Source organism: Larus michahellis, chromosome 1, assembly GCF_964199755.1.
Source record: "Larus michahellis chromosome 1, bLarMic1.1, whole genome shotgun sequence".
Lineage (NCBI taxonomy): Eukaryota > Metazoa > Chordata > Aves > Charadriiformes > Laridae > Larus > Larus michahellis.
This window is the reverse complement of record NC_133896.1, coordinates 25,812,434-25,838,384: the sequence shown is the minus strand read 5'-3', so window position 1 is coordinate 25,838,384 and position 25,951 is coordinate 25,812,434. Positions and strand designations below refer to the sequence as shown.

At 40.1% G+C, this 25,951-nt stretch overlaps 1 protein-coding gene across 1 annotated transcript in view; it reads right to left on the bottom strand.

The window, feature by feature from the left end:
• Nucleotides 1-25,693, bottom strand: part of FAM3C (FAM3 metabolism regulating signaling molecule C) — a 28,821-nt gene extending 3,128 nt beyond the window's left edge. Inside the window, exons 1-8 of the mRNA XM_074598761.1 lie at nucleotides 25,537-25,693; nucleotides 12,961-13,022; nucleotides 10,152-10,256; nucleotides 9,039-9,068; nucleotides 8,475-8,598; nucleotides 2,911-2,969; nucleotides 1,417-1,467; nucleotides 856-940 (exon numbers count right to left, since the gene is read on the bottom strand). Of these exons, the coding sequence (XP_074454862.1) occupies nucleotides 856-940; nucleotides 1,417-1,467; nucleotides 2,911-2,969; nucleotides 8,475-8,598; nucleotides 9,039-9,068; nucleotides 10,152-10,256; nucleotides 12,961-12,973 (467 nt within the window). The 5' untranslated portion in view covers nucleotides 12,974-13,022; nucleotides 25,537-25,693. The remainder of the gene's footprint in view (nucleotides 1-855; nucleotides 941-1,416; nucleotides 1,468-2,910; nucleotides 2,970-8,474; nucleotides 8,599-9,038; nucleotides 9,069-10,151; nucleotides 10,257-12,960; nucleotides 13,023-25,536) is intronic.
• Nucleotides 25,694-25,951: the final 258 nt, after the last annotated feature.

Here is a 25,951-nt window from a genome sequence, read left to right as displayed (position 1 = left end):
GAAGGATACAGGCAAGGCCTGCTCGGAACGGTCTCTGCACCCCTGTAACCACCAAATTCTGTCCTGGAGTAGACCTGAGAAAAGCGCTGGATGGAACAGACCAATTTCCACCAGAGTATGTTCTCACAGTCACGTTCCTATGTCTGGACATATCTGAATTTACTAGCATAAAAAAGAATGAGCTCTCGGCAATAGGAAAACCATCACATCTCTAAGAAGACAGGTATTTTTGGCAGCATACATTAAAAAAAAAAAACCAACAAAAAAAAAAAAAGAGGTGGGGAAAAATTCTAGGAGAGAAACCTACAGGGTCTTCAGGAACCTGGGAGGATAAGGTTTAAGAAAAGTACAATACCTGACATGGCTACGAGTAAGCGGTTTGTTGGACTGACCATATGACCTACGTTGTCTTCTCATTGCATCAACATCCTTTCTCAGAGGAGCAAAAAAACCCAATTATGTGTACTGATATAGCAGTTGCTAATTAGTCAACTATTAATCTCTAGACCTTTCAAATTTTCAAACACTTGTGATATTTCTGCTAAAGGACCTAATTTAATATCTCATTTATTGTTTCTCTGTTGTTGGGATCACAAAAGTATACACCTAACAGTCCTCTATGTAAATACATACATAATCCATTATACCTGGTTACTTTTAATTTGGTCCTTGCTGTCCCCAAAGCACATCAGCGTTATAAAACTAATAAACTGAAAGCATAGTTTCAAATCTGTCATCTTGGAAGAACAAAACTTCATCAGAAGTGATTGGGTGATAATGCGTTGGTTTTTTTCTAGTATTTTTTTCAGCATGTAAAGGTTTAAGCAATATTGACTACATAAATCAATGACATACTTGGTTGCACCATCATCGTATGTTCCCATTAACACTATCGTTCCATCTTGGATGGACTTCAGAAATTCAATAAACGGTGCCACATCTGAAAAGAGAGAGAACACGCAGCTGTTTAATAACAAGCAACCATTCCATATTTAAACCCCTGCAAAGCCTTTGTGCAAAGACATTCCTTTTAAGAATATTTGTAAACGTACTTATGAATTTATGAACAGATGCGAAGCAGGAGAAAGATAAAATTCATCAGAGAGAACTCTTTGATTTTATAGAAAGAGTTTCATCCATATTGTGTAAAGATATAACCACTAGTGGGAACTACTCGAGAGAACAAGTGTGTTTGATTAACCATACCATTCCCCCCCATCTCAATTATTTGTATTTCTTTAAAGTTGCACTCTCCTCACAATTGCAAAGGCAGAAGTGAAGCACCCCCTTAACTATCACCTTAAACCACCACAGCAAATACAGCCTGGAGAAAGGCAGTGGGGAAGAAAAGAAAAAAAAAAAAACAAAAGGCATTTAAGTTGTTTCTCTCTAACCAGCTAAGGTAACTGCACTTACCTCCTCCCCACATGTCAAAGAATTTAGTGTCTACTGGTTCTCCTGTTTTACCTGGAGAAAGAGAAATATTTAGTGTCAGCAAATATAGCCAAAATTATCTTACAGACAACACTCCTGACTCCCCTTAATGACTGTTTCAGAGAAGTGCTGCAGAAGACACCATATAGGAGTTACCACAGTAATGGATTTAACTTTTATGAAGATTGCTCCTTAAACAGTGTAGTAGTTTGTGAAAAGATGCGGGAAAAGGTAAGAAGAAAAAAAAAAAAACAAAGAAGACAAACTTTTGATTTTGCTTGAAGTGGATATAAAAAAAACAAGAAGCCCGCAGCCTCCACCAACAATAAAGAGAACTCACTTCATGTATTTGCGCTTTTTTTTTGAAGTTGTTTTTACAAAAATTGATAGCACAGCGATATGTTGCCTTTTGCCTTTAGTGCCACATGGAAAGTAAGAAAGATTAAAATTATACTGCATGTTTTGCTATAGACTGGAAATTCTTAGTCGATTTAAACATCCAGAACAATTAGAAGAAAGTGGACAATATAGTCATCTCATTAGCTTTTTTCTTCCCCACTATGTTCTCCAAAGGCAGTATTTAATGGAACGCAGAGTTTTCTTTTTAATACAGACATTCATTTAAAGTTTGGAAGACAGGGAGAAAGACCGGCAGCTATATAACACAAAGATAAGTATTTTGGTTTTGAACAGACTGGGACAATTTAGGAGGGCAAAATAGGATTAGGCGAGTATTGTTCAAGTCATGCTTTAGATGACGTAAACCTGAGTACAATCCAAAAATAACATGAATTTATATTACAGCAAAATGACGAAGCGGTGCCTCAGTGATCCAAGGAATTGCATCCTGTATGTTAAGGACAAGCCTGCCAGTACTGACAGTTCAGTTTTCCAAGGTGATCAAGATGACACAGAGGTAAATTTCTGTGGTTTTAATGAAAGTTAAGAATCCTGAACAAAATTACCTAACACGATGTATTTAGGGACAAGATCTATACATATGGACTAATCATATATATTGATTTCAAGCTAGGAAATAATGAGCCATGTCTTCAGATCTGTAGTAACAGAATTGTTAAATAAGTTACACTGAAAAGAGATCAACAGAAGAATTTAGTCTACAAAGTCCTATTAGTGATGGCAACATACAAAGTCAAAAGAAGTAGCACGCGTCTCGTGTCTTTTTTCATGTTATATGTGCATTAGGAATTTACTTGATGTATCACTGAGATAGTAACGTGGAATGCTGTGGTGACTATTTTTACTACAAATTTTTAGAAACAAAAAAGCACTGAGTTTTTCTACTTTCTAACAAAAAGGTGTAAGTTCCAAGATCTGATGTTGTCTCAGTATAAATATGCTGAAAAATATCCTTTTCTCCCCCTGCTTGCCTTTGACCATCCCTTAGTATTTCACCTTAAATTTTGGAAACAATCTCAAAATGAAGACAATTTGCTCACTTAAAATGCCACTTACCATTGACCAAGGCCACATTTATTCCTCTGCCAACATTATTTTTAACTCCGCTCATTAAACTGAAACAAAGCAAACAATTTTATTTTTAATAGGACAATTTCTTGATGAAAAATATTTCTGATTTTTAAATAGGATCAATCAAATTTTAAGAGATACATAGCTGAAAGACCACATGCTCATAAGTACTTAAATGAAACAAAATCCTCCTGAACTAATCTGTGTGCTCTTATGGTACCACTGAACTAAGAACAATAGATCAGATATCCCCAGTTGTATCCATTTCATTTGATTGCTTAATCATCTTGGTTTCAGAGTACGTGTGTATTTTTAAGTGTCACAAAAAATAAAGTGCTATTAATGTATTTAAGAAGATTCCTTGCAGTTAAAGAGCCTGAAATAAATAATAACCTGAGGAGCTTAGCACAGTCATGCAACCAACATTTTAAGCTTTTTTTTTTTTTAAATACATGAGGAACAAAAATGTGTTAATGAGTTTAAAAGCTAACTGAACAGAGGCATTTCAAATTAATATTGCAGCATCACACTAAGAAATGACAAAGTCAAAGCAGTTAGTTACTTGTACCTATAACGGGACACCTAAACTCAAGAAAAATAGCTAATACATTGATGTGACTTTACACAAAAGTTGAATATAATCTTGGAGTACAGTTACACATCCCAAAAAACCTGTCACAATCTATGAAAGCAATTACTTGGCCAAAGTCAGAGTGGCAAAGGAGCTGGGAAGAAGAGACGCCCTGTGAAATGGAAGCCCTTCAGAGCTGTAAAGGAGAGCTAATGGGAATGACAAGACTGTTAGGCAGGATGCTGCGCTGCCTTGGGCCATGGTAGGTGTACCAGGCCAGCGGGAGGAAGCTTCCACACCTCCTCATCCCTTTTCACTGGCACTGGATAAGGATCTCTGTTCTGCCTCCAGGCCTCAAATATCCCAGCATTAACATTTTGAAGCTAGGAATAAAAGTGTTAACACTTTTTATTATACACAAGGAGAAACAGGAGCACAGGCTGAAACAATTACATAAATTAAGATAACAAAGAAGTCTTCAGCTGAGATTCAAGAAAGCACCTCAGCATAAGCATATAGGTGCACATATCCCACTAATTACAAACACACTCTAACAGATGTTTTACTTCCATCCTGATCAGGATTTCTTTAACCTCTCTAGGTTGCCCTAAGAAGGGGCTGCAGATGTGTAAAATCCTGTTATGTTTGAAACTTTTTTGATGTTTCTTCTGTGATCATATGATTTTTCAGGTCACGTCTAAACATCCATTCTAAGCAACATTTTGGAAGGACTGCATCCTTACACGTACAACTGCAACATCAGCTTTCTCATACTAACTAATTAGTGATAGGCTAGAAAGGAGAAATGGTCTATCACAGAAGTATGACAAAAATCTTCCTCTTTGATGCTATCTTTTACACCCAGGATGAAGACAGAAGGCAAAAATTTAGAGGAATGTCAAATTTAATAGACAACTATCAGGAATAGACTCAATATTAGCTAGTTCAGAGAAGCTGTGAAAGACTATTAGTTAATCGTAACTCTTGGCACAGTGACTTCAGTCTTAAAGACCTAGTAATGAGAGATAAGAGATTCCATATTCTTCTGTTAGTCCTCTAAGTTATAACATCTGCCAAAAATTATGATTAAAACTAAAACTCAATTCAATAACTTCTGAAATAGAAGACTTGACATTTTCTGCTGAAATGCAGAATTCACTTCTGGTTTGTAGGGAACTCCAGAAGTGTTTTAGCCACTGGAGGATCATTTCTTCCCTGATCACATGATTTCTGTGTCATGTCTGAGCATCCCTTCTGAACAATAAAAACATATGGCAAATGAAGACTGAAAACATAAATGAAAAAAGGTAGTGAAGTTCTGAACACGTTTCTTTGCTCACATAAAATTTAGGGGACATTTAATTTACCAAAAAGAATAAGAACTTCTTTTTAACTACAAAATTCTCTGTAAATAAATACCAGTCAAAATATCCAATACCGAGGTGACTAGACGCTGAAAATCCACATAAATAACAAAAGTTATAATGTATTTCAGGCAACAAAAAAACCCTGCGAATTTGAATACAAGAGCTACTAAAGGAATGTAGTGCAACATTCTGCTAATAACGTTACAGTGGCACAATCATGCAACTGGCTTCGTAACAGAAGAAGTAGAACTGCAGAAGTTGCTGGTAAAGAAGTATAGCAGTATCACCCCTTCGTCTAAAAAGCCCACGAAGTAGCGCTACAATATTTAATATTTTGATGATGACTACATTTTGTTCCTTTTAATTTGCATTACGTCCTTCCAATATAGGAGAACAAGGGTATAACTGAACTTCTATACAGCAGAATTCCTATTTCACACCAAAATATCTATATAAGGAAAAAGAAAAATTGCGAAACTGAATACATTCTGAATTATATCGGCACCTTTAGTGCCCTCAAACTAAGTGACATACTTACATTTAATACACAGCAAAAATAACCATGCTGTAAATACCACTGACAAATTATGAAAACTTGTCCCCGCTTCCTTGTCTCGGAAGTATGGAGAAGAATACGAAGTAATCAGAAAGAAGCATTTTGCATGAGTGAGTTCACAAAGCATCACTAAAAAAAGAGGTACTGAAAAGGTAATAAGCTCTTTCAGAGCTCTGAGATACTACTTCACACACTGGAGATAGCCTGTGCACCGTCACAAATGCTACAGGCTGCAATGTGACAGTTTCCTCACAGGAGGGCAGTCGTTCATCAGTTTTAGAATCCTTCCAAAAATTTACAACCAACAAGTTCTGTTACGTTTGGAAGACAAATCAAACGTCTTAAGAGATAATTATTCTTCACAGAAAGAGTGGTCAGACCCTGGAATAGGCTGCCCAGGGAGGTGGTGGAGTCACCATCCCTGAATGTGTTTAAGACTCGTTTAGATGTGGTGTTAGGGGATATGGTGTAAGAGAGAACTTTGTAGAGAGGAGTTGATGGTTGGACTCGATGATCCCAAGGGTCTTTTCCAACATAAATGATTCTATAATATAAAATTAATCACATTTTCTGGTGGACATTTAAACAGGCATTATAAGTCCTCCTCAGAAGGAATTCAGAAAGACTTTTGCCAAGGGAAATTGGACTCAAGACTCCAATGGCTGTGCACTAAGGTATGCGCTAGTATTAAAAGAATAGAGGGTTTCTTGCCAGCAACTACTGTCTTTTCATCACTTTCTTCAGTGAAATATCCAGTAGAGGATTTATTTTACTTTTTTTTGGACAGGAACAACAATCTCTTCTTAGTTAACGAGTAAGCAAGACATTAAAAAAACCAAACAAACACACACACACACACTACAATCCTGAAGCTAAAATATTACTTGCCCTCCCACAACTTTTAATTAGTGAATCACCTTCAGCCTTTGCAGATATTGAGCTTCCTAGCAACCAGAATGAGAAGGTAGTAGGTTTTGTAACACCAATAAAAATACTGTGCAGATATTAGACAAGACTGTCCAAGGTCACAAAGCGAATCAACGATATGAATGGAAACCAGAACCCGGCAGCTTTTATTTCATGCGTGCCACCGGCGTGCTCCTGCTTGCTTCGCACTCGCTCCCCGACCATGCCATGATGTGCCGCTGCAAACTCGCTCTTGTGCTGCGCAGGCGAGCGAGCTCTGGCCTCGCAGAAGAACGGCTTGAAATATGAATCACAGAATGACTGGGGTTGGAAGGGACCTCTGGAGATCATCTAGTCCAACCCCCCTGCCAGAGCAGGGACACCTAGAGCAGGTTGCACAGGAACGTGTCCAGATGGGTTTTGAACGTCTCCAGAGATGGAGACTCCACCACCTCTCTGGGCAGCCTGTTCCAGTGCTCTGACACCCTTAAAGTAATGAAGTTCCTCCTCATGTTTAGGTGGAACTTCCTATGCTGAAGTTTGTGCCCATTACCTCTTGTCCTGTCACTGGTCACCACTGAAAAGAGCCTGGCCCCATCCTCCTGACACCTACCCTTCAAGTATTGATAAGCGTTGATAGGATCCCCCCTCAGCCGTCTTTTTTCCAGACTAAAAAGACCCAAGTCCCTCAGTCTTTCTTCATAAGAAAGTCATAAAGTCTTTCTTCATCTTCATAGCCCTTTGCTTGAACCCTCTCCAGCAGTTCCTTGTCCTTCTTGAACTGGGGAGCCCAGTACTGTACTATTCCATAGTACTCCTGAACGGTCCTCACATTTCCACTAGTGACACAAAGCAAAGAACCTGCACATGTTTTAGTTGTCAAGGAAAAAAAGCTCCCATTTCAACTTCACTACATCTTAATTGCTAGTTAGCGCTAAATATAGTCTGATCTTTTAAGGTCATATAAGCCTAATCTTACAGGGTTAGTTCAGAGAGTAAAGTGATGGAAAATGTAAATCAATACTTTTTATTCTCTTACAGATTAATGACCCTGTTTCCTATATTACATGGGGTTATGCTGTCCACAGTGAATTTGCCATTTGCTCTAGAATTCATTAGCACTCACTACTGTACGTGCTATCTGAACCATACTAACATAGCTATGTACACAGGCTACGCACTAACACAGCCTGGGCTGAGAAACAGCTAAACTTGGACTAGTTTAAATGCAAACAGAAGGCAGAGGCTTGACAACGTGACTGATATTTAAAAAAAAACTCCTTCCAACAACGCTAACATCATGTCTTTTCTAACGTGTGACATGCAAAACGGAGTGGATAGATTACGTTATATGAAGCTGCACACTCTGGCTAAAAATGAGCAGAACAACCTAAGAGCAAAGAAACAAAGAGTCTAAAAATAAATAATAATGCTCCCATTATGGGGATTACTGAAAGGTATTCATTTAAATACTCTAGGCACAGTATTATTGATAATACTGTGTTAAAAATACAACTATTAGAAATACAGCACTTAAAACCAAACTGTATTTCAAGCAGTTCCTTTCCTCGTTTCACAATTACTTTAACTTTATTAACTTTAGTTACCATCAGCACAATTAAATAACTACAGATCATTACAATACTATTTTTCCCTTTTGAAGTCATACTTTAAAGAAAAGTGGAAAACATGTTCTGACATTAGTACTATGGAAATAGATATTTTAAAAGGTAACTTGCAAAAGACAATTCCACAGCACAGTTTTAGCTGATGACGTGAAATATCAACAATAGTTACTTAAAAATACAATTGTTCATTGAATTACTATTGGAGGCACAAGAACAAGTTACTTGGAGGCAAGTTTGCATCTGACTTGACAAAGTCTAACTAATCCTTAAGTCTGTAAACCTGAAATAAAGAGTAAGCTATCTTGCATGTATTAAAATATCATGTATTTCTGATTTTACTGCGGAGTACCACCTGTGCTTCATCAGAGATTAAGTTACAAGGCAATATAATTTTTTCATGTGTTCAAACCATTGGCAAACAAAGCCTATGAAGAATCATTTAAACTACTGATTTTGTGTGCAAAGTGATCCAGGACAGCATCTGAAAGTGATACTTAGAGACAACAGGTAAAAATACTTACACATTATCTTCTACACAAATTTTAGGTCCAACTACATTTGCTGCTCCACTTGCCATTTTGAATGCAAAATGCTTTTCGGGACAAGCTTTAGAGATCCCACATTTGTATCTTGGAGGTTTTGTAGCTTTCAAAAGGAAATAAAATAGGATTTTAGAGACAACACCACAGGTAGGTTATCAGAGAAACATCAAACAGAGAAGCATCAGTCAGTTTTCTGAAAGAATTAAAGGGAAAGAGCAAAGACAAACCGTATCTCATCCACAGTTTCACAGCACCTTAACATATTCTAGGTTCCTGCAGTACCTCATTATTTATTCTACTTCTTGTTCTCACCCTGCTGCTTGCTCTGGCACCATCATCAAAAGCCACAAGACAAAACTACAAGTGAAATGCTGGCAAAAACCAGGCCTAACCAGAAATTTTGGAAAATCAGGAAAAGAGGAAAATTAGTTTCTGATTGCATTTAAAGTGTAATTAAGACTTTCTTAACTCAGAAAATTCAACAGTCTTTCCGTTATTAGCAAAAGCAAGTCACAGCAGTAACACATGCATATGAATACTCACAGTGTGCAGCTGCATCCAGTGCTGATCTAGCTAAAATAAAAAAAAAAAAGTTTTACAAGATGTTACTATAAAGTGTCACCTGCTATAAAATATCCTATAAATTTAAAACCTTTCTGTACCCCTATAAAACCAGGCTGGTTGAAATGAAATATCAAATACATCCAAACATTACGTTCCAATATAAAACATTAACCTTTACACGGTAGAAGAATGAAAGTGATGAGGGACCATATTTAGAAGCACTGCCTTCATTTATGACTCTCTGATTAAACACAAAGATCCACTGAGATACAAAACCACCAGGGATTTCTGGAGGTGTGGACACTGAAGGGAAATGAATTCCCTTCTTACAGCTTCACCAGGATGGGGTTCCTTTCACCTAACACTCCTGCAACTCAGGTGTACTTGAACCCAACCATCCACGACTCCCTTTCTTGGGACAGGGAGAGACACAAGAGACCTCATCATGCGCATATCTACAACACACCTGCAATGCTTAATGACACCTGTGTCTCTTCAACGATTATTAACGATGCCTCTGGTGACTGGTTCAGATGTTGGCTCACACTGTTGTAATGTGGAGTTAAACAGCATGAACCCTACCCATGTACCTAAAATTAGGGGGTTTTTGTAATGAAAAGCCCCTTTAAAGATAAAGTTGGTTCAAAACAGAGTCTGAACTTTAAGTCACTTCAGCTTTGCAGTGCAAGCAAAAAAGCCCACTGCAAACATAATTTCTTAATTGCTTAAGCAGCAGAAAGGCAGAGTGCAGTTTTCCAGACACATCATTCAAGTCACCTGCTTTACAACTCCAGACTAAGACTGTAAGTACCAGTAAACAGAAAAAGCAGGTGAAATTATGCATACTGGGCAGGCAAACAAATCAAAGTTATTAAGTGAGTAGGTTAAATATTTCATACACAAAATAACTTAATACACACATTATATATTATATATGTATAATATAGTAAAAAAACCCAAGTACACACATTAAAAATAAAAACAGATTTCTTAACTGTAAGAAGTCAAGCTTAAAGGAAAATGAATATGATAGCCTTGATTACGGTTCAAGTTAATATTAACAGATGTCCAGAGAAAACAGTCGTCACTTACCAAATATGTGTCCTAAGTTTGCATCCATTTTTATTTCAAACACTTGAGATATGACATAAAACGTCAATAAAAATATCGCTACGACTACTACCAACTTTGCAGCACCTATTCAGAAGCAGAGAAAAGTTTCAAAAAAAATTATCTGCAAATGATAACATGAAGTTTACCCAAATTACCTACATGAGTAACGCTTATCAGATTATGCTAAGGGGAACTTAGAAACAGGATGATCATTTGTGGACTTGCTAAAACAGAAGTAATGTGCAAGAAATAGACAATATAACGTCAGATACAACTGAGCCAGTCCATCAGGTTACTATACCAATTGCACACACTGCTCTCAGCTTTCTCCAGCTTCATGCTCGTCTGACACCAGAGTACACCAACTCAGCTCAGCAGCCAGCACAAACCACAGAATTTTCCATGGAAATCCAGCTTCACAAAATGAACTGAGCTGGTCTAACTGGCTGTTGTCCAAAGGGGAAATTCCCCACTTAACCCCATCCCACTTCCCTGTTCTTAGCCATGTGTATCCATTTTCTCACTGCTCACCAACAATCCTCTTTGTCTCCCCCCCCGTTGAGCTACCTCTATTTTAATATATGGCCAAGACTGAGTGATTAGGGATCTGTTCATATACTGTAGCCTGGCTGCTCTGATCAGTCAGGTCTGAGCACTACATTAAAAAAAAAAAAAAAAGGAAATTAACAAAATCAACCAAACAAAAAGAAAAGCCTCCTTTTCAACAAATTTAAATTATTGACCATTGAAAAGCAAGTCTGAAAACTCAAGAGATACTTTACAAAGTAATAAAAAGCAGTGCCTCTCCCCTCCCCCTTTTAATACTTTGAAGCCTCAGGTAGCTCGAAGTTTTACAAGCTTAACTTTCTCCAGTGCTGAGTGGTCAAACTACCTACTGGGAGAAGAGCTGGAAGCATGCAACCACAGCAATCTATATCTGAAATGGAAACTCGGGTGTACGTGGTACTGTCATGAACCATGCCATTTTTTAGCATAATTTTCATTACATTTTGGCAGAATACTCCACTCTTAGCTCATTGTAAAATATTAACTGAGAGTAGAAGTTAGGTGAGGAGGCATCTGATCAACATCCTGCCTTCCTATCTCACCCCAGTATGTCAAACTGTTTGGAAGAAGCAACCTTACAGCATGCTTCTGTTTCTCAGATTGTCAGCCAAATAAATCCTTCAAAAAAAACCCCCAAACTTCTGTACTCCTGCTGATCTCAGACTGCTGCTGTGATGGGCTGTTCAGAAAACCTTAAAATAGACAGATTACTCAGCCTTCAGAGGGATGAGAGATGTTAATCAATCCATCCAAAAAGGCTAAAAAAAAAGATAAGGGGATAGAAAAAGAAAAGAAGGATGAAGAAAGAGATAACAACTTTTTTGTTTGCTTGTAGTTTGGTTTTTCTCTCCCACTTTCCCTTCTTGTGTATGTGAGCACATGCATACTACATAAGAAAATGCAGATGCAAACTTAATTTAAAAATATTACGCTGGAACTCAGAAGATTACTGCATTCAAAGGGAAGTGAACCACATGTAACCACTAGAGAGAACAGATGATCCAAACATATGTTAAGAAGCAGAGAAAAGGTTTTCAAAGCAAAACTGCTTACAACTGTAAGATGGTACCAGATTTTGGAATGTGTCACCTAGCAAGTAGCACTTGGAGAGTGTGGTGTTTCAGTAGATAGTAGGTGTGATCAATGAGAACTCAGCCTCAGCAGTAACCATCCACTCCACTCTGTATCCTTTCAACTGAACTGCGAGCACTCCCTCTAAGGGAGAAGAAATCTCCTAGTAAACCCTTTTAGCACTTGAACCAAAACCAGCTTGTTTGCTACATGTTAAACATCCTATAGGAACTGCTGTATCTGCTTTGTCTGTAGGTTTTAGCAAGAAAAGCAGTTAGATGGAAGAAAAAAAGGGGATTGGAAAAGTCATTTCCCAGGCGATTCAGACATCATGTAAAAATTGCAGCACTTTCCAGTTCTTTATCAGATCTACTTTAGCAGGTTGCTCCCAGTTATAGATATTGAGGTTAATAAAACAACTTTAGTAGTGACAAAAATCATGACTAATTTCATGCATTAAGAAGGTTAATGTACAACTTTCTTGGAAAAAAGGTGTCTTTTTCTCCTAGAAGACCCAACAGTTGCTTCTTCTGCAACATAACTCTACAACTATTGATAAAAGTGCAACGCATCAGAAACTCTAAACTGTTCAATTGCCACACAGGCTACTCTACTGCAAGGAAATGTCTTAAATAATATTTTATTGTAGCATTATATTGGCAAAGATCTTATTTTTACAACCACTACAAACACAGTTGCTCAGACCCTGTACTACAGTAACTTACCTCTATGAAAAGGCTTTTATAGCTTTCAAACTCCCAGTAACCATTCCGGAAGTTTCAGGCACTATATTATAATAGTATATAGCACTTTTGGTTGGGGTGGGATGCAGGGAAGAAATCGCTGAAGACAGCAATTGGCCATTTCCTCATTCCTTCATCATCTTACAGAATTAGCAGCCAAAGTATTATGTCAAGCCATGGCACCTTCACCAGTCACTGCAGACCAGCTGAAGCATTGTAACCAGCTGCTTGCTCTTAGACCCACCCGAATTCCCAAATGAGTTTCATTAAACGTCAGTTAAATGGAATGGCAATGCCTGTTATACCAGTCAAGTTTATTTCAAAACCTTATTGTCACAACTTGTTAGTGCTGCCTATAGCACTTGTTTGACAATTGACAAAAGTCCGATTTTACTGAGCGGACTTACCTGCTATTCTCATGTTTAGTCTTCAGCCAGCTAATGACACTACTGCATTAAAAAATAGCCACCTAGGGAAAAAGGAAAGTACATCACTGTAGTTACAGCCAAATAAGCACTTTTGTGATGAGTCAACAGGAAACTTCACAGATTTTCTAGCCAATAACATTAATGATGATTGTCCTGAATACCTAATTCTTAATGCTCACAATAAAGGGAGGACAATTTGAGATGGATTTCTGATGTATTGCTTTCATTTTCATTCAAATGCAAACATTTCATTGTTTCATTGTACATTATCTTTAGAAATTATTTGAAAACCTATTGTTATTAGAAGTCAGAAAAATTGCAAATCATTTGGAGATCACCAAAACCCCCACATAGTTCTCATGGTCTATGCTAGGGAAGAAAAATGGATACACCTTTTTTGCCTTCACTTAAACTCAGTATCTGAGTTCAGTGATTTGTGTCCAGATCCTCTTTGCCAAAGACACAGTCATTGTGCTCTACTGCTTAAAGTTTCCAAGAAAATGGTCAGCAGAGAAATGAACAGGAAAAGCAATATTTATTTCTATTCCATAAGAATTTCAAAATAAGTATCAACAAAGCTTGAAAAGCAGACAAATGTTTTTGCACGCTAAGGTTCTACTATAAGGGAAATCTCACAGCATATTATGGACATAATATATCCATTATATCTATAGCCACATACATTATATCCATATATAGTATCTTCTTTCAGTGAAAGGCTAGTATTTATCTGTCTTATAAAAAGGCAAAAAGAATCTGCCAGGGCAGATAAACTCATTTTATTTCAAAGTCTGTGAACAGAATTATTCTAAGCTCCTTTCTCTCCCCTCCCCACCCCCAGAAATATATCAACATTAAAATAAACACCATCTGTAGTTTGAATAACCACAAGCTTGTTTTAAGTCAGCTCTGAAAAAAACAAGTTTCTTCTTTTTGTTTTACTATAAACAAAAACACATAATGAATTCAAAGCATGAAAGCAAGAATATGAACAAAACCAAAGAGCAGAAACTAAGTGAAACAATCACACGATCCAACTCTGACTGCAGAATGCCTTTATCCCAACAGCCCCATCCACCCTCAGTGATCATTGCTTGCTGCAATCAACAAATACACAACAAGTAAAATGCACTTTTTTTTTTAAAGTGTGAAATGCTTTTGATTTAGAAAGAGTAAAAATTAGTATGTCATGCCTCAACTTGAAAGGAATTTTAAAAGTGATTTATAGATTCTTTTCCTAAATTACAGCATACCAATTACAGCGGGTTTTGATCTAGAGAATAAATACAGGAATGCTACAGTACAGATAAGCCCTGCACAGCATTTTCCAGCTGCAATAGCATAATTTGTGAATGCCAAGTCCTTTTCCTATACCGTATTATCTTAGAATATTTTTTTTTTAATTCAAGACAGAACAGGAATAAAATAGGACAGCCCAAGAGCCCTTAAGAATGCTTATAGATGATTACTCCACATCTTTAGCATTAGACCTCAAAACTGGAATTACAGAAGTGATATAAAAATGGGTTGGGAATTTCTAAGAGTGTATGTATTTTAGGATCATTTAAAAACAAAGAATACAGGACAACTGAGCTTGCTCAGATTCAGATGCACAACAACAGTGGCAACAAGATTCCTTTGATTGCTTTAAGAATGGGCTTAAAAAACCCAAACACTATTTTTCTCCTCTTTGACATAAGATTCTATCAAGCAGGGGCAGCAGAATTACAACCAAAGTATCTTCTTGACTTATTAGTGTCCACTAATATAAATAACCACTTTATTACTACATTAACGTAATTCACCTCTGTCAGGCAGTACAATAAGGCTCACATTTCGCACTTATTAGTCAGAGACCAAGGGAGGATGCGCAGCCTATGGCAGGGTCTACAGGCAGCCCCCGATGAGTACAGCAGAACCCTATACAGATGTAAAGGCCAAGGAGAGCACCACAAAACCAGCAACAGAAGCGAGCAACATCTGCAAGTCACACAGTAAAACAGCTGGTTTTGGGAAACATTATATTGTATGACTGTGAAACACAGATTTTCTTTTTCTTCAGATTGTTTTCTTAGCGCAGAACTTCAGAGGTTTATCAGTCAAGCTCTAAAACTTAGAAAGAAACCAAAAAATCCCTCACATGTAGCACCAAGTGCCTCGAAATAAGAAGCGACCCACAGAAGAACCTACAACTGGTGCCTTCAGATGCTGGTTTTCCTCTATGTTAAGAGAAAGGAAATTGTTAGTCTCCAGGGTGGCCTACTAGAAGGAGAGGTGCAGTTTACATATATCAGGGACACAAGTAAAGGTGTTTTAAGTCAGACAAGATCTGGTTACAATCAGCATAGTCAAATATCCGCACGTGGCACATGCACGCATTCACAAGATGAGTATCACTGTGAATTTCAGCTTTTCTATTAAACTTCCCATATTCCTATTCATCAAGGGAATCTTGTGCAACTCTTCATGAGGCTGGAGGAGCATGTTCTCCTTTTCCTATGATCTCACTCAGTGCTAAAAATGAGGACACGTCTCCTCCCAGCAGCAACCACATCTGTTGAAGAGCCTTTTGAGCCCCACTGCCCACCATCGCCCACCCACCGGAGCCAGCATTCAGGAGAATAACCAGTGGCAAGACGTTCAGACCAGTGACCTCTCAACTACAGTAAGTCACATCCACATCCTGAATAAAGGGCAGAAAACTGCGAAGAGGTTGTGGTCTACAGGCTGGCTTTTTTTCTTATAAGGCTTTGATGATGGTAACCTTCAGCCAAGCTCTGCCAACCAGCCATCTGGTCTAGCGAGATGGTAAAATTCCAGTATGTAAAGCTGTGTAATATTGAGTAGCAGAAAACAAAGGGAATGCTTTGTTAAACTGATGTAGAAAGTTCTCTCTGAACATGATGAACTCAACAACAACAGTAAGAGAAAAGCACCAGACAGGCCAGAAGCTGGTGCTGCCATATTAACAAGTTCAGAAATTCCTCTTGCAGCACAGCCCAGCGCATGGGTTGCTTATTCCCCTCAAGAATAGGAAGGAAAAGGCAGACAGCTCACTGAACCAGAAGACAAGAAGTTACAGGTTATAAATCCTTTTTGAACACTGGCACGTCATTGTCCAGTTCCCTGCATGGAGTAGCACGTCTGTCCATGCAGAAAAGGGTTATTTGTTCTGGATGCAAACTACTGGGGAGTGGGTATGTGGAAAGACGGTTGGGAGCTGAGGTTACTGCTTGCTTTTTTCTACTCCACCCATCCTTGTGCATTGTATTTTGTCCCAAGGCAGGGGGAGTTTCCAGATGTCGCGATTTCCAGTGCCAAAACCACTCCAAGCAACCCCGATGACAGCCCAAAACGCTATACATAGGGTGACATAACAAAAGTAGAAGAAAAACAGAAAACAGCAGCTTACAATAAAAAATGGAAGAGAGAAAAGGGCTTGGGCTTTCCACCCCACTCTGCTCCACTTGTTGATTCGCTTGTGTGGGTATGACAGACTCAACACAAATCTGACAAATTCAGTACCTAGGTCCACATAGCTACTGCACATATTGTGATACATACCCAAACTAGCTTCCATCAGCTTTTAAAAGTGACCTGTGTCTCCTGAGAGAACGCTGCGAGGTACTTCACACAGGGAGCTTATAATATAGCTTCATTTAGGAAAACTATGAGCCTATAATCCTGCCAAGCAAATCATCATCATGTTTTATTACATGATATAACATTTCTAACACGCCAAGACTGAGTTCTTTCCACGTTCACGTATTAGATATAACAGTCATTGAGGAAGGCTGTACTGAGGTAAGTAAAAGAATTGATAATTGCTATTAATCAGTTGTTATTAATACAGCTACACTGACACAACACGGAATGAAGCCACGATTTCAGTCCCAAGGTGAACGCAATTCAATTCAGCCAATTCTTTATCAGCCTTGCTCAACACTCTTGCGGTGTGTTGACACCGCAAGGGGGGACGGTGCCGTGGGACACACGACGTAGGGCACACGTCACCTGGGCACAGCCTCTGCCCTTCTCAGTATGCGGGAAAGCTATGGCCACTTGCAATGTACTGCTGTTTATAAGGGGTTTTCAAACATGACTGTAATAAATATTTTTATGCATCATAATGAAACATGCAGATTAGTCTACTTCATTCCCAGGATAATAGTATTTCTATTAGCAATTTGATAGCACGTGTAGATTATACTTATGAAACTGGCACACAAAAACAAGCAAAGATGAGAAGCAAGAATTTAGAAGGCCAAGATAATTTTGAATTCTGACCTTAGTAGATTAGGAAAAAGGTTCCAAAATCAACAACAATATTTAATAAAACAGAAAGTAATACTCTTCAAAACAGACATCCAGTGAGGCAAAACAGGCAGCAGTAATGAAAAAAAGGATCTGAGAGATTACAGCAGCTCTCTAATACTGGGGTCAACGATGTGGTAACTGCTCATTGTGGACTGTACTAACGGGATTGCTATGTGTGAAACCAAAAGCAATTATTCTGATCTGCCTAAACAAAGAAAAAATACTCTGCTCTACGTGCTATCTAGACTTTTAACCAAGTTTCATATGTATGGTTTTTCCATAAGTCTATCTTAAAGCATAATCCCCAAATGGAAGAATCTAGATAACAATTACACGACCTAAATACAACAACTAAGGGCTGAAAAGAATCAGGTTTGCTTTGCAAGGAACTGTGAAAGCAAAGACAGAAGTAAGGAACGGACACCTTGTCTCTTACCTCCAAGGTGTAATTTAAAAAACTTTTTAAAAGATGCTGAGATGGACTGTTCTCAATATCCACTGGTTGCTGCTTATCTATTTGTAGCTGTAATGTTGAAGAAAAACAACTTTCCAGCTACAAGTATAAACAAGAAATACAAAAGCTGGTTGTAACTCATCATAAAAGTCTAGGAAAATACAAAAGACATGTCTTCTTAATGTAGGTAGCCTACAAGGTGTGAGTTAGCGTCTCCTTCAATATTAACCTCATATTCCTTCACTGTTGTATGCAATTCTGTACCCAGATATATAGCACTAAATCTGTATTAGCCTGATAAGCTTTGAATTAAAGTCAGAGGGATATTTTCCCCCCAAACCATGATTTAAAAGTCTGTATACTTTCAAAAATGGTCAAATAATGTTATACCTGTTTTTATCAGTATTTACTATCTGTTAATATGAATGGCATACTAAGTACACTGTACCAGAATTAGATAAGCATTCAAAATTACTTAGTACCAAAGGAAAAAAAAAAAGAAAAAAAAGGGTTGAGCTTTTATTTTTATTTCTGAGTCATGAGTAGATTAGGACAGTGTTTATTTTTTGCAGTACAAAAGGCCTTCCTCAATGATTAGCAGATACATTTTTTTCCTGTCAGGGAACAGCTCAGAAAAAGACATTTTACCTTTTTATACCTAGTAAAACGCAATCAGTGAAAAATCTAGTCTCTGTTAATAAATAATTTCAGTCTGTTTTTTTCAAGCAGCTCAGAGCGGTGGTGGTTTTCCACTCAAAATTACACGGTGAATTAGATGTGTCAGGGACAGCACTAGATATTCTCATGCGAGCTCTGGTTTTAAACCAGTGGTTGTGCCAACCTGAATGACATGCCATGGACAAAACAGCGGAGACAGTCGAAACCATTCCACGTCTAAATTTGAGTAGGAATCTAGGCTTCCAGTATGATCATTTTATTCAAATACAAGATGCATTTCTTCACCCAGATAATTGCAAAAAGAGTTACATCTTTCAAAAAGTAACTACTGTAGATCGATTTTATTGTATAATCGTGCACCATTTGTGTCTTCTGATGACCCAGGCTGTCACCCAAGCAGTTTTTCCCTACAGGCACTCCTATATCCATATGAATTCCTTGTGGTTATGGCAGAACTCCACCTAGGCAAAAGGTTTCTCCACACAGAACCACTTACAGACTCCTGGATATGTGTTTTTTTCTCCTTTGAGACAAATAACTACCACGAAGTATAATTATTAACTTCTTACAAAAATTATATCACCTGAATTATATTCTTCCATATATGTGTAAGATTCAGCTTGGTATTCTGATAACACTGAATTAGACCCAAAGGGCTTGCGTGTTAAAACAATTTCATTTTACTTCTGTCAACCACAAGTGAAACCCAGATAAATTTAGCAAATGAAACCCAAACTTACTCCAAAATTAAAACTAGGTAATTCAGCTACTGTTGCATGTCCTATGTTGCAAATACTGCTACGTGGTTTCACTTCTAACAAAGAAAATAGACATAAGAAGCATTAGGACAGAGTGTTTAAATACCTGATGTGCAAAACAAAAGTTCCCAAATGAGGTGTCAAATCACTGACCATGCAAGCTTTTGCTAGTGGCATCAATCCAGCGCCTTCACCTTAGCCAATAAACAAACTAGTCAGTCTCAAAGGCAGAAAAATTCTCATGAATCCTGGGAAGCCTGAGATAAAAGTACTAAGGCATTCTTCCCACTGAGAATGAAACTCAATCCACATTCCTTTTTCGATTAAAACAACAACAATCCCCCCAAAAAATTCAAACCTCAGAGGTACTCAATCCATATTCTTAAGGCTCTTCCCAAACATTACACAAAATTTACTGGTCCATATATTTAAAAATGGAATTTAATTTACTGTCCCTAAAATCCATACTGTTCATATGTGACAGAAGTAAATCGTACCATTGCTGCTGATGTGCCTGTTAAAGAGAATCTTAGCCCTGTATTTCGTAGGGTTGGATAAAATCATGTCAAGAAATTCATATAGATAAAATCCTCAAGGACAAATTGCTGAACCTCATTCACCCACTTGCTTCCCAGATTAACGGAGAAATACATAAATCTCACAATAGAGATTTAAGAGAGTGAGGTTTAACATTTTCTTCTGTCAAATGATGAACAAACTATTTTGAAACTAAAGCACTGCTGCAATTACCATCTGTTCAAAAGTTTGAACCCACTGATTTGTTCTCTGTTGTGTTTTTCAAGAAACAAATTACCACCTTGATTTCATAAAACAGCAAAGTCTGTTCAATCTTTCCACCACAGGAAGGAGTAAATAAAGCTTTGCAACTCATTTATCTGCAAGATCACCAGGTCTCACTTGAAACAAGGTGTGGCCAGAATCCAATAGACCTTTCAAATGTACAACAGCTTTCACATCTTTGTATCAGTAAAAAAATACCAAGCCTGCTACCAGAATAATGCATCACTACTGTGCATCTTACCCTGCCCCACACAGCAATTTTCAATAGAACTGCTATACAAAAAGATTACAGGTCTGAAGAAAAATTAACATACATATAGTTAATATGACTTGATATAAGCACACATGACCATGGCAGAAATTTATTTGAGGCTATGGTTACAGTGTGTCACTTCACAGTGGGGCCCACTTTAAATGAAGTTACCAAGCAAGCAGAACAGGAAAGGAGCATTACAAACACTTCCTCTACAGGTCCAAGTTTACTACAGGAAGACCCATCTGCTTCTCCACACTATTCTGCTCCCAAGGCACAACCAGACCCTAGATGGTAGCCTTAAGATGTCAGAATGAGACCATCATCTTATGAGTGAGATCAATTTACTGCACAAACCACCACATCAACCTCATCACAGAGCTGCACGCTGAGATCACCCACACAGCGAGGTACGGAGCTCCTATATACTCTGCAAGTCAGAGAGGATCAAGGATACCAACAGTAGCAAGGGACATCACCACACGCTGCTGCTGACCAAAAAAATACTATGATACTACCAAGCATTTAAGTTTCTTCAACAAAAGCTCATCACGATCTGAGGCTGCACGTTGGAGAAGAGTTCTCATGTTTTCTCAGTAGCAAGCTGACCTCACCTGGAAGCTGGGACATGCCTCTAGGCAAAGTACTGCCAGGTGACAACCACCGCTCAGAGCGCTGCTGATATCTCTCCCTCCTCTTGTTCTAAGGGATACAGAAACCCCAGCTCCAGCACAGAGCACCTTCTCGTCCACTCATCTCCTATGTGAGGCAGCAGCTGGCTTTGGCAGGACAGAAAGAAAGTGCTGCTGGCGGAGGGAAGCATCCTGCAGAGAAAGCGTCAGGCGTCAGCTCGGGGTAGAAGGGGCAGCAGCACAGCAGGCCCAAGACACAGAGAGGCCACGCTATGCCTACAGGACACTGTAGAGTGGGATCATACTGCAGATATGAGACTGCTGCCAGTGACTAATAACCTCCACGCTGCATGATGCATTCAGAACCGCTCCTCGGTCATTGGTCATTCAGTCATTGCTACTGGTCCATCCTAGCACTGGACAGGCCACCATTTGTGACCATGAGGTGGAAGATGGTCAGAAACGGAGAGGAAGTCGGTCAGTTGCATGATCCGTAACAGCTCTAGAGTGACTCATTTCCTACTGAAGACACAAAGAGACAGCAACAAAAATTGCAGTTTCTAGACTAGACTGGTTTCTGAGCGTAAAGGGATTGGAACAAGGTCCATAACCTACCTCCCAGCTGTGTGCAATCTTCCAGCAACCAGCACCAAACACATAAGCCGTATCCAAGAAGAATTAATTTCACAGCAAGAAAAAATTCTAGGGGCAATGTACTCTGTCTTTATATTTTTATGTAAAGATATATATACTTTGTATACTTCAATACTTAGTCAACAATTGGTACACACCCCACTAACTAAAATCCGACACAGACATCTTCTATCCTACGAGATTTTAAAATCTAAGGATCATCATAGGTGGGAAAAATTAAAAGTTATGTGGCAAAGGAAGTTCCTACTTGTCCGTACCTATGGAGAAATTTGCCACATTAAATACATGTAAACTACTTGGAGGAACAGCATCGTTCACTGACAGACGGGTGCTTACCCCAGTGAGCTCACCACCGAGACTCTACACACAGCTGACAGGAAGATGCTGATATGTAATCACTGTATACTGTAACAACTCCTGATGCCATGCTTCTCTGGATCATGCTGTTCACTAATTATTACAGAAATGCCTGTAATGAACCTCCTCCCAAACTCAAATGCAGTTCCAAAACCATTCAGGTGTCACCGAATATTGGAATATCTGCAAGAACATCTGGGCTGATCCAAAAGCAGAAATAAGCACCTGGGAGCCAGTCAGCAACTTTCTAGCAGCAGTAGTAATAGCTTATACCAGCTTAAAAGTTTGCGAAATGACAACTAAATTACCTGTTGATACCAAAAGAGATAAGGAAAAAAGTCTTTGCTACTAGGAGATGCTTACTTTCTCCTCAAATAGAAGATGACTGGAGAGAGGGTGGGAGAAGGGAAGAAAGTCAGTCAGTCACAAGAAGAAAGCAAGTCTTACGAATAGAGGGGAGACTGTAAATGTCATCTATTTTGATGTTTTAAATTAAGATGTTAACCGGACTCTCATGAGAACTACCATGCTTTTATAAATATAAGCACATTGTGCAACTTTCTAACATTAAAACTGACTCAACAGCAATGCACATCAAATGCAGAGCAGAGTTTACTCCAGCAGCTCCCTCTGTCCTGATAAGCCTTCCAAAGCTTCTCCCCTCTCCCACAAAGTCTCTTCCATATCCTCTTGGCACTGAGCTCCAACAAGAGCTGGGAAAAGCTAAGTTGTAGCTCTCTCTACAAATTAAGATATAAACTATTTTTGTATCCTGGAAATACGGTACTATATATGGGGAGCAAAAATAGTTGAACAATTCCAGAAGAGTAGCTGTTGATAACTCCCTGTGAACACTTAAGTGTGACTAGATTTCAGGAAGCCTGTGTAAAATAATACTTACTAGTCATCAATGACTTGGACTACTGAATAGGGATAAGCATTTTAAATTCATGGATAACATCAAGATGCAGGCAGGTGCAAACAAATTAAAGGGCAGAATTAGAACTACAAATTATCGAGAAAAATATTTTTTTTCTTTTAAGAAAAAAATAATCATTAAATCCTCTCGGGATGCTTATACCATTAAGAAATGCACGAGGAAGCTAAGCTTGGATTCATGGTTAGACACAGCATTTCAGACAATGAAGCAGGAAGCCAGAAGCACGTATTTATAGGTTACAGGTGATTTATCATCCATCCGAGTTGAAAATCCTGGTGCTAACAAATGACGTTTCACGCAGTAATACCAGTTTAAAGTTATTTCCTCATCACCGGTCTTTCATGTTGTCACTGGGCCTCAGGCCTGGATAAGCATGAAAATTTACAAGACAGGTGAGCTCACCTGCCACGTTGCTCCAGCCCTACTCACCATTTCCCCAGCCCAGGCCACATGATTTTGCTCACTAAGGAAAGTTAACCTAGTAAAAGGGAACGAATATAATTTCTGCCAGATTAGCAGACAACAACTTTTAGGAGTGGTGGGAGGCAAAGCACAGCAGCATCAGGCTGTTACATTTGCTCAGCCAACTCATGAAGTATCATTGCAAGATTTCTGACATTACTGCAAATTACATTTTTCTTCAGGTAATCCTGAGAATTTATGGACAGAATTTATGGGAACCTTCTAAACCGTGAAACAATTACGATAATTCCAATGCTGTTGACAGCAAAACGACTGTCACAGGGTTGTGCACATGGCCACTGGCAAAGAAAATACACAGGTTTACAATAATTATGCCTTAAAGCCTAAACTTTCTCAGCAGATTTTAGTGAAAATCTCAAAACTGAACACATATATCACTTATATTAGGGCTCATGGAGATACTGCTCGCCGATATAAGTGGCAAGACTTGCAGCCCTTACACTCACATACATGTCAACCCTCTGACCTCCCTGGTATGGCAGGTTTAAAAACAACAACCTAAGTTCTATTTGAGCAACAACTTCTCTTTGAAAATTCAATTCTTAAGGAACAACTTCTCTGTGTCTGCTGCAGATTCATTTGATGGACACCTAATCTTTAGGCTACAAAATAATCTGTAAAAAATGGTATTTTCTGCAGCTTACATAGCACTGATCCATCTTATGATCTTACAGGAAAAAAAAAAAAAAGTCCCTTTCCCATATAGTATGCTAATATTCCAAACAAAACTAGAAACTAAACATTCAGGACTTCATTTTTTAAGTATTAGCTTGTCAAAGTTACACTACATTCTCAAACTCTTTCTATACTATCATTTTCTTCTCAAAGCACTGAGAATTCTCATTAAATGCAGAGCACGTATTCCCTGAAACACTCGGGCTGCACCTAGAGAGGCTGGGCAGTAACTTGTGGGTACTGTGAGGTGACTTTTTGGAACTATTTACACGGCACTCTTACTGGGTGAAACGGTCAGGACCGGTGGAAAGAGACGGAAGTGATGGCCTGCAACAGACCAGGTGCCTCCTCCATCCCCAAGTGATTAGATGTCATTACACGACAATACCAAGCTATTAGCTTGCGGAGAGCCTACCTGCAGGCTTAAAGCAAGTTACAAAACTTGTTTTGCCACGCAGACAACTGTGATTTCTTCATACTTAAAAGAACCCCGGGGGGGCGGGGGCAGGGGTATGTGCTAATGAAGATATTCATACCTTGATTAGCTGGGCAGGCTTCAAAAAAAAAAAAAAAAAAAGAGCCTGTTGTGCAGAGTCATTAACCAGCCATTTCTATTTTATTTTTTTTTTTGCTTCTAAATAATTCTGCTGTTAGTATTAAATAAACGCTTTGTTAAAAGAGGAGCTGCCAGCTGCGTTCGCCAGCACAGACCCGCCGGGGGCTCAGAGCCTGCGCGGCGTTCCGGGGCACCCGTAACACCAAACGAAATACCTGGTACGTGCGGAGATCTTTACACAAGTCTGGAGTTACTACGGTAGCATTTAACCTCTTTTACATGTGGAAAAAATGGAAAGATCAAGACATCGGGTGAGTTAGGCAGCCCCTCGGCAGCTCAGGCAAATAAACGTAACTTAAGACACGGTCACGCTTACCTACCAAAAAAAAAAAAAAGTATGGAATTACTGTATTTTTTCCTACTTCGGCAACTCAATAGCCGAGAAACCAAAGAACACCGACTGCTTCCACAGGTACCTCTCTGCAAACCTGGATGCGACGGCACATCCTCCTTCCCCATCACCTCACGCCTCTTCTCCGTAACGGTGTATTCAGCGTTTTAATTACACACACACACCCCCCCACACCCGGCCCCTGCTCCCAGCGCATCCACCGGAGCCGGCCCGGAGCCCCCTCGGCCGGCGGAGAAGAGGAAGGGAAGGAGGGCAGGGGAAGGGAGGGCAGACCCCCGCCCCGCTGCACGCCCGGCCGCTACCCCGAGGGGCCCCGCGGGACGCGGCTCTGCTCTGCCTCGCACCCGGGGCCCCGGCCCGCCGCACCCCTCCCGGCGGGAGGTCGGACGGGGGAGAAAAGGCCAGGCGGCCCGGGGAAGTCGCCGCAGGAAGGCGGCAGCGGAGGCGAGGGCAGGCGGCCAGCGCCAGCCTGGCCACCCCGCGCTGAGGAGAGCGATGCGCGGCCGGTCGGCGGGAACGGGGAGCCCCGGGGAGCGGAGGGAAGCGCGGGCGCCTGCAGCCCCGCGGAGAACGCGGGGCTCTTACCTGGACTGTACGGACGTCCCCTCAGCAGCCCCGCCGCGCCGCGCAGGCTGCCCCCGGCCCGCCCGCCCCGCGATGGAGCAGGAAGCCCAGCGGAGCCGCCGCCGCCGCTGCAGAGGCGGAGGGAGGGGCGGAGGCCGCGCGCCCGCCCCCTACCGGTGGCGGACCGGGGCCGCCGCGGCACCGCCCCGCAGCCGCGACCGCCCCGCCGCCGGCGTAGGGGCCCCGCGGGGCAGACACCCGTGGGGGGGGCGGATGTGGTCGGGGGTGCCGTCCCGGGGGCAGCGGGGCCTCCTCCGCACCCGCCGGGTGCCCCCTGAGGGGACCGGCTACGACGCCAGCCCCGCTGGCGGGGCGTGGCGCGGCGCGGCGTGGCGCGGCGCAGGCGGCTCGCCCAGCGAGGGGGCCTCAGGGCTAC